The 12,403-nt window shown below is 37.2% G+C and overlaps 1 protein-coding gene across 1 annotated transcript in view; it reads right to left on the bottom strand.

Annotated features, from left to right (window-relative positions):
• The window catches only part of CFTR (CF transmembrane conductance regulator), a 183,942-nt gene that overhangs the window by 142,931 nt on the left and 28,608 nt on the right, over positions 1 to 12,403 (bottom strand). Inside the window, exon 5 of the mRNA XM_070476808.1 lies at positions 2,833 to 3,048. Coding sequence (XP_070332909.1) covers positions 2,833 to 3,048 — 216 coding nt within the window. The remainder of the gene's footprint in view (positions 1 to 2,832; positions 3,049 to 12,403) is intronic.

The following is a 12,403-nucleotide window of genomic DNA, read 5'->3' as shown; positions in this document are numbered from 1 at the left end:
GACACCTAATAAATACATAACTAAATATGATAAACTAGTTAAAGGGAGTGGAATATAACACGGTGGTTAAGAGAAAGTTTATATATCTGGTTACAAAATCTGCAAATATTTCATTGAGGGAGAATTTAAGATGGTGTGGAATAATAGATAGTGTTTAGATAAGCACAGATGAAGAGGGAACAAAGCAGTTAACTCCAAATGCTATTAGAGTATTTAATAAGGATTGAATTGAGCTTGATGATACATGATTGAGCTTGATGATACATGATTTAGTAACATACTCAGTCTCAGGTGACCTGAGTTCTATAGTGCTTAACATGGAATGTATGTGCACAATAAATACTCAGTGAATATCTATTCATTATACAGTTATCTTTCTCAAAATTCACAGGCAAAGTTCAACCTAGTATGCATTTCGGTTCATTATTTACAATCTAATTTGGATGCATCATGTTGCAGATTTTGGAACAAAGAAAATGATGCTCTATTACAAAATCTGTAATAATCTGGGATGAATTAGTGGCTGCCTGCCACATGGATGAAACTGGTCAGACAAGGCACTAGTTAACTTCAGTGACCAAACCACAGCTGCATGGAGATGCAATTGTATTCTTAGATGATGATGGCAATGCAGGTCAGTAGGTATGGCTAGACGGATAAAGCAAACTGGGTAAGAGCACATACAAACAATGTTGAGAAAGGACACAGCTTCCAACTTTTCATTAATGCATTCTGGGCTTGAAGGAACATATATTGCTGTATTTGTGTTAAACATAAGAACTAATCAGCTCTTTCTTTGACCTCCCTTCCCCTTTAGCCCCAAGCCTTCATGTCTCTCTTTCTATGTAACACAATTTGACTTGCAACATTATTTCAGTACTTATCTTATGTTCTCTAGTAATTGGAAAACCCTTAACTTCAAGGGGGAAGACCAGGTGGCCCAGTGGTAAAGAATCTGACTGCTAATGAAGGAGACATGAGATGTGGGTTTGATCCCTGGGTGGGGAAGATCTCCTAGAGTAGGAAATGGCAACCCACTTCAGTATTCTTGCCTGGAAAATTCCATGGACACTGGAATCTGGCAGTTCCATGGGTCATAAAGAGTTGGACATGACTTCAAGGATTATGACTTATCTACTTTAGAAATTCTGACACAGTTCTTGCACAATGTTCTATATTTTTTAGGCCTTTATGAAAATATTTTATTCATAAAATAGGAATAATAGTTTCTACCATATAGAGTTTTGAGGAAGATCAAATGAAATGATATAACTAAATCACTTAGAAGTTTGTCATGAACATCAGTTATCATTATAATAATCACTTATATAAATATTTTTAAACTGGACTCAACTTTCTTTGATATGCATCTTGTCTAAATTCTATGTTCTAAATGATACCTAATAATTTATTCACTTATATAAAATTTCTGAATCAAGATAAGATTTTTATTGATTTATCACCCATGCTCTCCTGGTGATGACTTGTGAACTGATGAGACTGCAGCTGGGGTGATTTGGTTAAACTGTGGACTTGGTTTTTTACTTGTCCATCCATAAAAGGTCTTTTTGAACATTAATGTATAACCATCAAGGTTTTACAACACCATCGACCTTGCATGTATATTATAGAAATGTTAATGGGTTATTTGTAGAGGGAATTTCAGGTCCACAGCTATTATAAGTCAAATATATAAAGTTTTTGTATTGGGTGAAGAAGAAAGAGAAGGGTAAAGAAAATAACCAAAATAACCAACAACTATCTACAAAAAAAAGAAATCTTTAATCTTGGTAAATCAAAGAGTCACACATAAATCAGGTTGGTGAACACACGAGTCATTGTGTCACTAAGATGACCTTAAATTGTGTTTTAAGGTAAGAAAGTCCTTTTATTTTCCCACTGTGATGCATGGCATGCAGGATCTCAGTTCTCCAATGAGGGATCAAATCTGGGCCCCATGCAGTGGAAGTGCAGAGTCTTAACCATTGGATCACCAGAGAAGGCCTGGTAAGGCAGTCTTAATTTGAATTTACCCAAAGCATGGTTTAGCAACTTGGGCTTTTAACTTGACAATGCATATGGAAAAGTAGAAAGGTTCTTATGGTTGCTGTGTATGTGTTATTCCAAAATTTTTAATTTCCAAGACTTAGGATGACAAAAATCTAACTCAAAATAAGGCAGTGGATACTATCATTGTGTCATAACTAGTTAAAAATAGCGCTAAGTCATGTCCAACTCTTGTGATCCCATGAACTGTAGCCCGTCAGGCTCCTCTGTCCATGGGATTCTCCAGGCAAGAATACTGCAGTGGGTTGCCATGCCCTTCTCAAGGGAACTTCCCAACCCATGAATTGAACCCATGTCTCCTACATTGCAGGTAGATGCTTAACCGACTGAGCTATGCAGGAAGCCCCCATAACTAGTTAAGATAGAAATATCAATTGCTTGGTTGATCAATAACAATCACACACTATATTCTTGTTATGGTACATAAAGGCAAATGGCATTTTACCATAAGATGATATTTTGTCAGTGACTTTTATGCACAAAGCAAGAATCATTTCAACAGGGAGCCATGGATTCCAAAAACTGATGATACGGAAAAAACAAAAATGAGGTCTAAAATACAGGCAGTTTACAGAAGTATTCAATAATTATTATTTTAGTTGAAGGGAAGTAGCAAGGAAAAATTAGAAATATTCATTATTGCTGCCATTTATTTCACAGCCCTACAAAACTGAGTTTAGCATTTATCCCTTACTTGCACTAGTGTAGCATTTAAAACACAATGCGACTAACAAGTAGCATAAAGACTGTGCAAGGAAGTATTACCTTCTTATAAATTAAACTAAACATAGCTATTCTCATCTGCATTCCAATGTGATGGAGACCAAAAATGGCTGGGTGCAGGAGCAGCGTCCTCACGATAAAGAGAAGGCATAAGCCTATGCCTAAGTAAATGGCAATAGAGCGTTCCACCTTGTTATCCGGGTCATAGGAAGCTATGATTCTTCCCAGTAACAGAGGCTGGACTGCTTTGGTGACTTCCTGCAGATGGAAAACAAGAGAAATGAAATTTTATTTTTCGTTCATAAAACACCCTCACAATTTCAACACAAGAAGTTTCATCTTTACAGGAGGATTTAAAATGGGCTTACACAGAGGGCCATGCTATTTATGTATGAAGTGTTTTCTTTCTTTTTTTTTTTACTAAAAGTATACAGCGGCCATAAGGTAATGGTGCAATTTCTGAAGTAGTGTGTTAATTGGTAACATCTATATTGCACTTAACAATTTGTAAAATATTTTTTCATTTGATTTTTATGACAACTTCAGGAGTCAGAATAGGCATTATTAGCTTCACATTACAGATGAAAAAACTGAAGCCAAAGAGGCCAAGTGATTGATATGATTTCAAAACAGAACTCTCAAAAGCACTTGGAGTGATAGAACGAACACCAGAATGAACAGCTTCTTAAGACAACCACATAAAGGGGCGCTGGCAACAGGAGGGAGGAGCAAAAAGGCACTGGTGCTATTTACAGTCCAAAGCTGTATCCTTCCCAGTCTGGGATAGGTGGTAACTTTTAGGAAGAAGTATGTCAAAAAATTGCAGCCTCAGGCCAGTTTCCAACAATTCATCAAGGGCTCAAAGGTCTATGAGTTAACAAGGAAAGATCAAAGTTGTGTTTTCCAAATCCACTTCATCTGATCCTCAACTGACCACTGAATCAAACTGTCCATCAAATCATTACTGCTTTTCCTGAATATGTAAGAATAGATTTGAACACATGGATTTGAATCCAGAAGATCTAAGTCTTAACCATCTTGCTTAATTGCCTTCAGAAGATAAAAACATAATCTCTCTTTTACGGTGGTCTAGTGAAATGGGGATCTGAGGCTAAACCCACCTGGAAATAACGTTATGCTAATTGAGTCCATTTCAAATGTCTATTTTCAACCAGACAGCTCCTCCCCCCATTTTGCTCAGCATTACTCTCCCTCAGCCCATAATTTGCTCCATCCACCTCCATTTTTTACAATGTCTTCTAAACCTCAGTGCCCAACCCCACCAGCCCTCTCATTCTCAACAGGTAAAGTGCTTTTCTATAACCACATCACTTCCACAAGCTATAAGCCACAGTGCCATCATTGACTGACTACTGGCTTTGTGTAGCTACTCATTCAATACTTGGTATTCTGTACCTCATTTCAAATTAACTATGTAGACCAAGGTTCTGAATGTAAGAAAAGGTTCAAACCTTTTTAAAAAGTTTCCAAACTAATCACAAACATGGAATATTAGAGTTCTCTCATCTCACATAGCCATTTGAATTGCAGCAGACAGACAGATACTAAAAAAAAAAAAAAAACATGCTAACAACCTACGCAGATAAACCAGGTAAATAGTTGGCCATATCTACTGAAGAGTTTATTTATCTGCCCAGGTGGCTCAGTGGTAAAGAAGCCACCTGCCAATGCAGGAGGCATAAGAGACGTCGAGAAGATCCCCTGGAGAAGGAAGTGCACCCCACTCCAGTATTCTTGTCTGGGAAATCCCACGGACAGAGGAGCCTGGTGGGCTGCAGTCCATGGGGTCGCAAGAGAGACACGACTTAGCAACTGAGCACACATGCACACAGAAGAGTACCTTCTTTCTAAAAGGCAAGTAAGTGCAGAAATCACCGCTTGCTGGCATGTACCACTTTATGCATGCTTTGTACTTTTGTTACATGTATATTCATTTTTACAATATGTAGAATTGTTTTTGAGGATGTAAGCTCTATGTAAATAGTATCATATTGTGCTTCTTGCAACTTTCTTTTAACTTTTTGAACACAGTTGTGTTTCTGACATGTAGCCCCAATGACACTTGTATATCTACCTCATTTATTCTAAGTGCAGAAATCACCACTTGTTGGCATGTACCACTTTATGCATGCTTTGTACTTTTGTTACATGTATATTCATTTTTAAAATATATAGAATTGTTTTTGAGGATGTAAACTTTATGTAAATAGCTCATACTGTGCTTCTTGCAACTTTAACTTTTTAAACACAGTTGTGTTTCTGACATGTAGCCCCAATGATACTTGTATATCTACATCATTTATTCCAAGCGCTGTTTACATGACATCCTGCAAATAAATCAGGGTAATTGCCCCACTGCCCTACGCTGGGGAAGATGGGCTGTTCCCATTCCCAAACTAGTAAATCTGTGCAAGTGCTGCCCTGACTGTTTTTATTAAGTTCTATAGGTTCATGCCAAACTTTCTCTAGAATAGATCATTCATTTCAAAATAATTCCTTAAACTATGAAAACTTACAGCCAACATGAACCTTAGACTTGAAACTACATGTATGAATATATCCACAATACAAATATAATTTTCATAGTATGCTTATAGTGTCACTATTTCATCCTCAAACTTAATTTTATATCAGTATTTCATCCTAGAATTTTTCTATGTCTATGTTCTTCATAGACAAACCTCAATGCCACATCTATACTGATTTATTTTTCCATTAATATTGAGTTTGCATTTGGTTAAAATGCTCTCTTGATTGCAGTCAAGAGGACTGAATTCATATGTGCCACCCATGTTGGATATACTGGGTGTGGCCATGAAGCAGAGAATAAGTTGGGAGCATTACCAGACATACCAGATTAAATGTCATTTCTTTTTCATTATAAGACTTTAGCCAGAAGACTATGATGTGTGACAACTTTCCATGAATCCAGCTGCTTATATCATAATTAGCATAATCACCTTCCTCCTTTTTCCAGGACTAATAGATACTATTATAGAGTATAGAACCGCTGATAAAAACCACAATGCATATTTCTAAGGAGTGACTCTTATCTATGGAATGCTAAAAAAGAACATTCTGAGGGAAAAGAGAAATATTTTAGTAATTGAGCTGTACACAGAGAGTTAGAAATATATGGGTTTACGCAAGTTTTCTCCTATGAGTAATCTGAACTAAAGTCCCTGCCACTGTATCACCATTATATTTTTTCCATAACCTGTCATCTCACAACAGAACTATTTGCAGAATTGGAATTCAGCTGCGACTTATAACAAAATAAATAAGACTATGTTAATCTGATTCAGATACCTATTCTGCAGGTTGCATGACTGAATTAATTAGCTGTCACCTTGCCTCAAACAAAAAGAGAACATATTCATCCTTTGAACAACAATGGCTATTCCACAATGACATTGGTAGCATTACTCTGAGAGGGTACATGTTCACAGAAAAAAGAAAAGAAATGCAGAAAATTTTTGGTAGAGAAAATTGTAATAATTGGACCATCTGCCAACAGCAAAACATAAATCTCACTGCAACACGGAACCATCAACATTCAAGGACAAAATCAGCACTCCAGACCCCTCCTCCTATAGTTTTCCATGCTCTGTTTTAAGCAGCATGTTCTCTAATATTTATAATGAAAGCACTTACAGACATCACCTGATTTTATTATTTGGAAGGGAAAACAATGGTAACTGATACCTAGGCTTAATCTATGTGTGCAGTCCTTTAAAAAACCATCCTGTAATGACTGGGAGAAACAGTCCTCTATTCTTAGTTTGTGAAAGCTGTGTGAACCCTGTTACCAGACTATTTTCATTACACAAGAAAAGTCCCAATTTGCCACCATATAAAATAGTGCAAGCTGACTGAGGCTTGAATGTAATGAGGTAGAATGCAAATTTATTTAATATTTAATAAAATATTTTATTTTTAATCAGACACAAATTAAGATGAAATTAAGAGTTCACTTAGATAATGGAAGAAGCCTGATACCAATCTTTAAGTCAGCATGACAAGGCAATAAACACTGAAGTGAGAGTCATGAAATCCAAGTTCTTATCCCAGCATGTCACCTGCACTCTGTCACCTTAGTCACTCCCCTCCTCTTGACAGCTTCCTCACTCATAAACTAAGTGGTGCAGCAAGCTTATCTTAAAGATCCCCTCCAGAGCTAATATCTCAGATTATATGACCTGAGTCCAGGGAATCCCACAACAGAGGCTGAGGAGGCCCCGGACAACTGACTGGCACACATCCTGACATCGCTATGTGTGTCTTCTACTCAGAGGGATGCAGGTCTGAATAGAGTGAGTTCAGAAGTCCATCTGGGTAGAGGGGGTCAAGTTAGAGAGCGGCACAAGTGACTACCTTCCTGCTGGGAATATATACAGATTAGCCTCCGAGGAAAACATTAGGAAGCCTGAAAATACCTCCTGGGAAATACATCTGGTCTCTCCTGGGATCCTCCAGACCTCAGCTTAAATGCACTGTACTTGAGCCTGAATCCTTTAGCCATTTTGTTCTATCTGCACACCCAGGACAGCATCAGATGCTTCTAGAGATACAAATGTCCACTGGATAGTTAAACCAAGAAAGAAAGTTCTGGTGAAAATAGAAAACTTGGTTCATGCTTGCAATTATATTAAATAATTAATCCCAAGATTACTTTAAAAATTATAACTGCAAATCCAAAGCATAGTTGATTCTAATACAGGAGGAATCAGTTGAAAAACCTCTAAGGTTACATTGTTTTCTATAGTGTACACTAAAAAAACACACCAAAATAAAAATAGACAAAGAATATTAAAAGGCAATTTACACCCCTCAAAAACATGTATATATACTTAATACACGTGCATGCATGTTAAGTCATTACAGTTGTGTCTGACTCTTTGAGACCCCATGGCCTATAACCTGCCATGCTCATCTGTCCATAAAAACTGTTTAAACTCACTAGGAGACAAAAATAATTCAAATAAAAATGATAATACACTCTTTTACTCTTAACAATTTGGAAACATTTTAAAAATTATAATACCTATTGTTAGGATTGAATTTTCATACTTTAGAATAAGGAAATTAAATTAATACATCTTTCCTGGAGTGCAATTGGAAAATCTACTAACATTTAGCTTTTAAAGAGATGTGCATTGAAAGATTATTTGTAACAGTGAAAAACTGGAGGCAATCTAAATATACAATGATGAGGAACTGATAAATAAATTATGGTACAGTCACATGAGTCATTAAGCATTAAAATGATTAGGTAGAAAAGTATCTAATGATATGAAAAGGCATTCACAATGCATTAAGAGAAGTAAATTTATAATACATTATTTAAAGTAATGATTCACATCCCTTCGTTAAGTATATATATTCTCATGGGAAAAAGTTGGAAAGATAAGCGTCAGGTTTATCAATAATTATCTGACCATTTTCTTAATCATAAAAACACTCAAAAATAATAAATTTTAGAAAGTGGTATATAACTTATGATAGTAAATAAATGATAAAAAGAAAACACACATACAAAAAATGGAAGTGTAAACACACACCCAGAATTTACCATAAAATATAAACAGTATTGGCTTATATACCAAAGGAAAGGCTTAAGATTTGAGAGAGTAAACAAAAGTGTCAAATTATTTATCTTGATAAAGTCTGATGGAAATTTTTGACTTTATGCTAATTGCTAAACAAAAATTTTACATATTTGACATAGAAAATAAAACCTACCCATTGTCCCAACTATACAGTTTTCGCAAAAATGTATGTACATCACACAGAGAACAGAATTCAAAAGTATCATCATAATATCTGTCTACCCTGAATCATGTTTTTAGATTCAATGCCTAATTGAAAATGGTTCGCTTTTGGTATTTTCCTTTGGGTGTTTATTGATTTAATAACTATTACTAGCAATGTCTTTACTAGAAATATAAGCTATGTTCTTCATGTTTTATAAGAACATGTTCCTGGACTTGCTGATATAGCAGCAAGAGTAGGCTTAATTCAGAAAACAGAATACTAGAAGATATGTTAAAATATTAATTTTAATTTCTGAAGTAATAGTTAGATTCTAGGTATTTTTCTATGCTCTAGAAATATGAAATGGGTACTCTAAGACTTGCTTCTAGAGTATAGAAAAATAAGTAAATGCAAATAATAGGAGTATTTGTGAAGGTCGGTATAGACTATATTCAATGATACAGTAATAGGTAACACTTATGAAGCACTTTCTTTGTACCAAGATCTACTCTACATGCTTAACTTTAATTTTCACAATTTATCTATGAAGTAAGAGCTATTATTGTCTCCATTTACAATAAAAAAAACCTGAGACAAACAGTTTAAATAACTTGTCCAGTGTCAGACAGCTAGCAAGTGGTTAAAACTAGGATTCAAACCAGTTTGGTAACAGAGCCTCAACTCTTATTTATAACCTTAAATCAAAATGAAAACTTTTATAACATGACCTGGTTTTCTCCAAGTTGATCATCAGTACAAGCACTGTGATTTGTTCAACATCAAACTACCGAATCAAATTATGGTAATATCACTGCAATTTAAAATAAATACCATTTTTCTAGGCCCCATATCAGAGACACATAATTCAAAAGTTAGAAGGAATCATAGAAAGTGTACACCATCACCACATCACACTCATGAGTCACCACTGGATACTGGTTAACTAGAAGAAGTAAAGAGGCCCCAAGCTCACAACAAGAATGAGGAAACTGGGCCACTGGTCCCCAAAGAGTTGGGCATGACTTAGTAACTAAACAACAATAAATATGCAGTTTAAGCTGTAAGTACAACACATGATCACAGACAATTCCTAATTTATAAATCAACTTTATTCTAAAATTTCACATGTGAGAACAGATGCATTTTGCCCCAGAGACAATATCCTATGAGACACGATGTTGGATTCCTGAATTCGCTTTTAAAAGCACATGTAATGCTAAATGCTCGTGCAGTAACTTTGTGTTCCATAGTGCTGTAAAAGCCTAACCAACCCACATAACGTTGTTTTTAGCAGGAAGAGCTGCACCATCTCTGCATGTGATCTTGAGTGCCCCTCCTAGCTATACCTTTGCCCTCTCCACGCACACGGTCATCTACGCTCCAGCAAAGTCTTGAGAGACAGTGCCAGAGCAAGACACAGAAAGTTAATAGTTAACACTGGGACTTTGAAATAAACCCCGAGCCACATTTAACCTCAGTGGGATTCCTGTCCCTTTCATTCAGGGACTCCTTGGCCATGATAAGTCCACCCAGTTCTTTTCTCACAACTATAACTTCTAACTAGCCTTTCTCTTCTTCTATGACCCTGCAAGTCCCTGCTACTCAAAGCATAGTGCTAGGAAAAGAGCTTAATGTTTTTTTTAATTTTATTGGCATATAGTTGATTTATATTATCGTGTTACTTTCTTGTGAAGTGAAGTCGCTTAATCGTGTCTGACTCTTTGCAACCCCATGGACTGTAGCCTACCACGCGCCTCAGTCCATGGAATTTTCCAGGCAAGAGTACTGGAGTGGGTTGCCATTTCCTTCTCCAGGGGATCTCTCTGACCCAGGGATTGAACCTGGGTTTCCCCCACTGCAGGCAGGCAGCTTTACCGTCTGAGCCATCAGGAAGCCCTTTCTTTTAGAGATGCAGAATCTTAGGTTCAACTCAGAAACTTCTGAGTTAGAATCTATATTTTAGGCAAGTGGGAGGAGCTGCTGCCTAGTATGTGTATAAAAGCTTGAGAAACATTGCCCTTCTGTCATTAAGGGAGCTAATAATTATTCCTATGTTTAAAATTTTTTGATATCATCATTTAAAAAAATTCAACTAAAAAGTTCCAAAGGTACCACCCCTCACCCCATATCCTCACCTTAGATTCTAAAGAAAGTCAGATGCATTCATTGAAAATGCTCATGCCAGTCTACCTCAATCAGAATCACTGGGGGAATTTTATTCCAGAGTCCATCTCAGACCAAATAAACCACTTTATGCAGGGTTGGACTGGTTACACTAAAGTAAAACTTACCTGTTTCAAAGAAATCTAAACCATATGATTTTCCAAACCTTGTCACAGGAACTGGATAGTACACTATGGGTTGCACAAGTAAGTGTAGCCATGTCTTAGGAATGGGGGTTCTAGTAGAAGATGGAAATATTCAGGATACAGGGTGAGTGTAGGCAGTATAGCTTTCAAGACCCCAATAGGGTTAGAGAAGAAATGAGATAGAAGGGGATGGGAGAGGAAGGCGAAAAGAGTCCTCCATGACAGGCATCTAGATTTGCTGGAGGTAGCCAACCTTTATCATCTGCCTACAATGTGGGAGACCCAGGTTCGAGCCTCTGGAGAAGAAAATGGCAACCCACTCCAGTACTCTTGCCTGGAAAGTCCCATGGACAGAGGAGCAATGGTAAGCTACAGTCCATGGGGTCACAAAGAGCTGGACACGACTGAGCAACTTCACTTTCTTTTTCACTTTCACTTTCAGCTGACCTTAGGTAAAAGGGACATGCTAGTAAAGGTTAAGCTCAAAACTCTTCAAGCCAGGCTATAGCAGTATGGGAACCAAGAAGTTTCAGATGTACAAGCTGGGTTTAGAAAAGGCAGAGCAACCAGAGATCAAATTGCAAACATTCACTGGATCATAGAGAAAGAAAGGGAATTCCAGAAAAATATCTACTTCTGCTTTATTGACTACACTAAAGCCTTGACTAAGATCATGGCATCTGGTCCCATCACTTCATGGGAAATAGATGGGGAGACAGTGGAAACAGTGTCAGACTTTATTTTGGGGGGCTCCAAAATCACTGCAGATAGTGATTTCAGTCATGAAATTAAAAGACACTTACTCCATGGAAGGAAAGTTATGACCAACCTAGATAGCATATTAAAAAGCAGAGACATTATTTTGCCAACAAAGGTCCATCTAGTCAAGACTATGGTTTTTCCAGTGGTCACATATGGATGTGAGAGTTGGACTGTGGAGAAAGCTGAGTACCGAAAAATTGATGCTTTTGAACTGTGGTGTTGGAGAAGTCTCTTGAAAGTCCCTTGGACTGCAAGGAGATCCAACCAGTCCATCCTAGAGGAGATCAGTCCTGAATGTTCAGTGGAAGGTCTGATGCTGAAGCTGAAACTCCAATACTTTGGCCACCTGATGCGAAGAGCTGACTCATTTCAAAAGACCCTGATTCTGGGAAAGATTGAGGGCACGAGGAGAAGGGGACGACAGAAGATGAGATAGTTGGATGGCATCACCGACTCAATGGACATGAGTTTGAGTAGACTCCAGGATTGGTGATGGACAGGGAGGCCTGGTGTGCTGCGATTCATGGAGTCACAAAGAGTCAGACACGACTGAGCGACTGAACTGAAAGCCTTACAAGGACAACAAACTCTGGAAAATTCTTAAAGAGATGGAAGTACTAGACCACCTTACCTGTATGCAGGTCAAGAAGCAACAACTAGAACCAGACATGGAACAACAGACTGGTTTCAAACTGGGAAAGCAGTACATCAAGGCTGTATATTGTCATCTTGCTTATTTAATTTACATACAGAGTACATCATGTGAA

The sequence above is a fragment of the Odocoileus virginianus genome, chromosome 1 (genome assembly GCF_023699985.2).
Source record: "Odocoileus virginianus isolate 20LAN1187 ecotype Illinois chromosome 1, Ovbor_1.2, whole genome shotgun sequence".
In the NCBI taxonomy this organism is placed as follows: Eukaryota; Metazoa; Chordata; class Mammalia; order Artiodactyla; family Cervidae; genus Odocoileus; species Odocoileus virginianus.
This window is presented reverse-complemented; position numbering and strand designations above follow the sequence as displayed.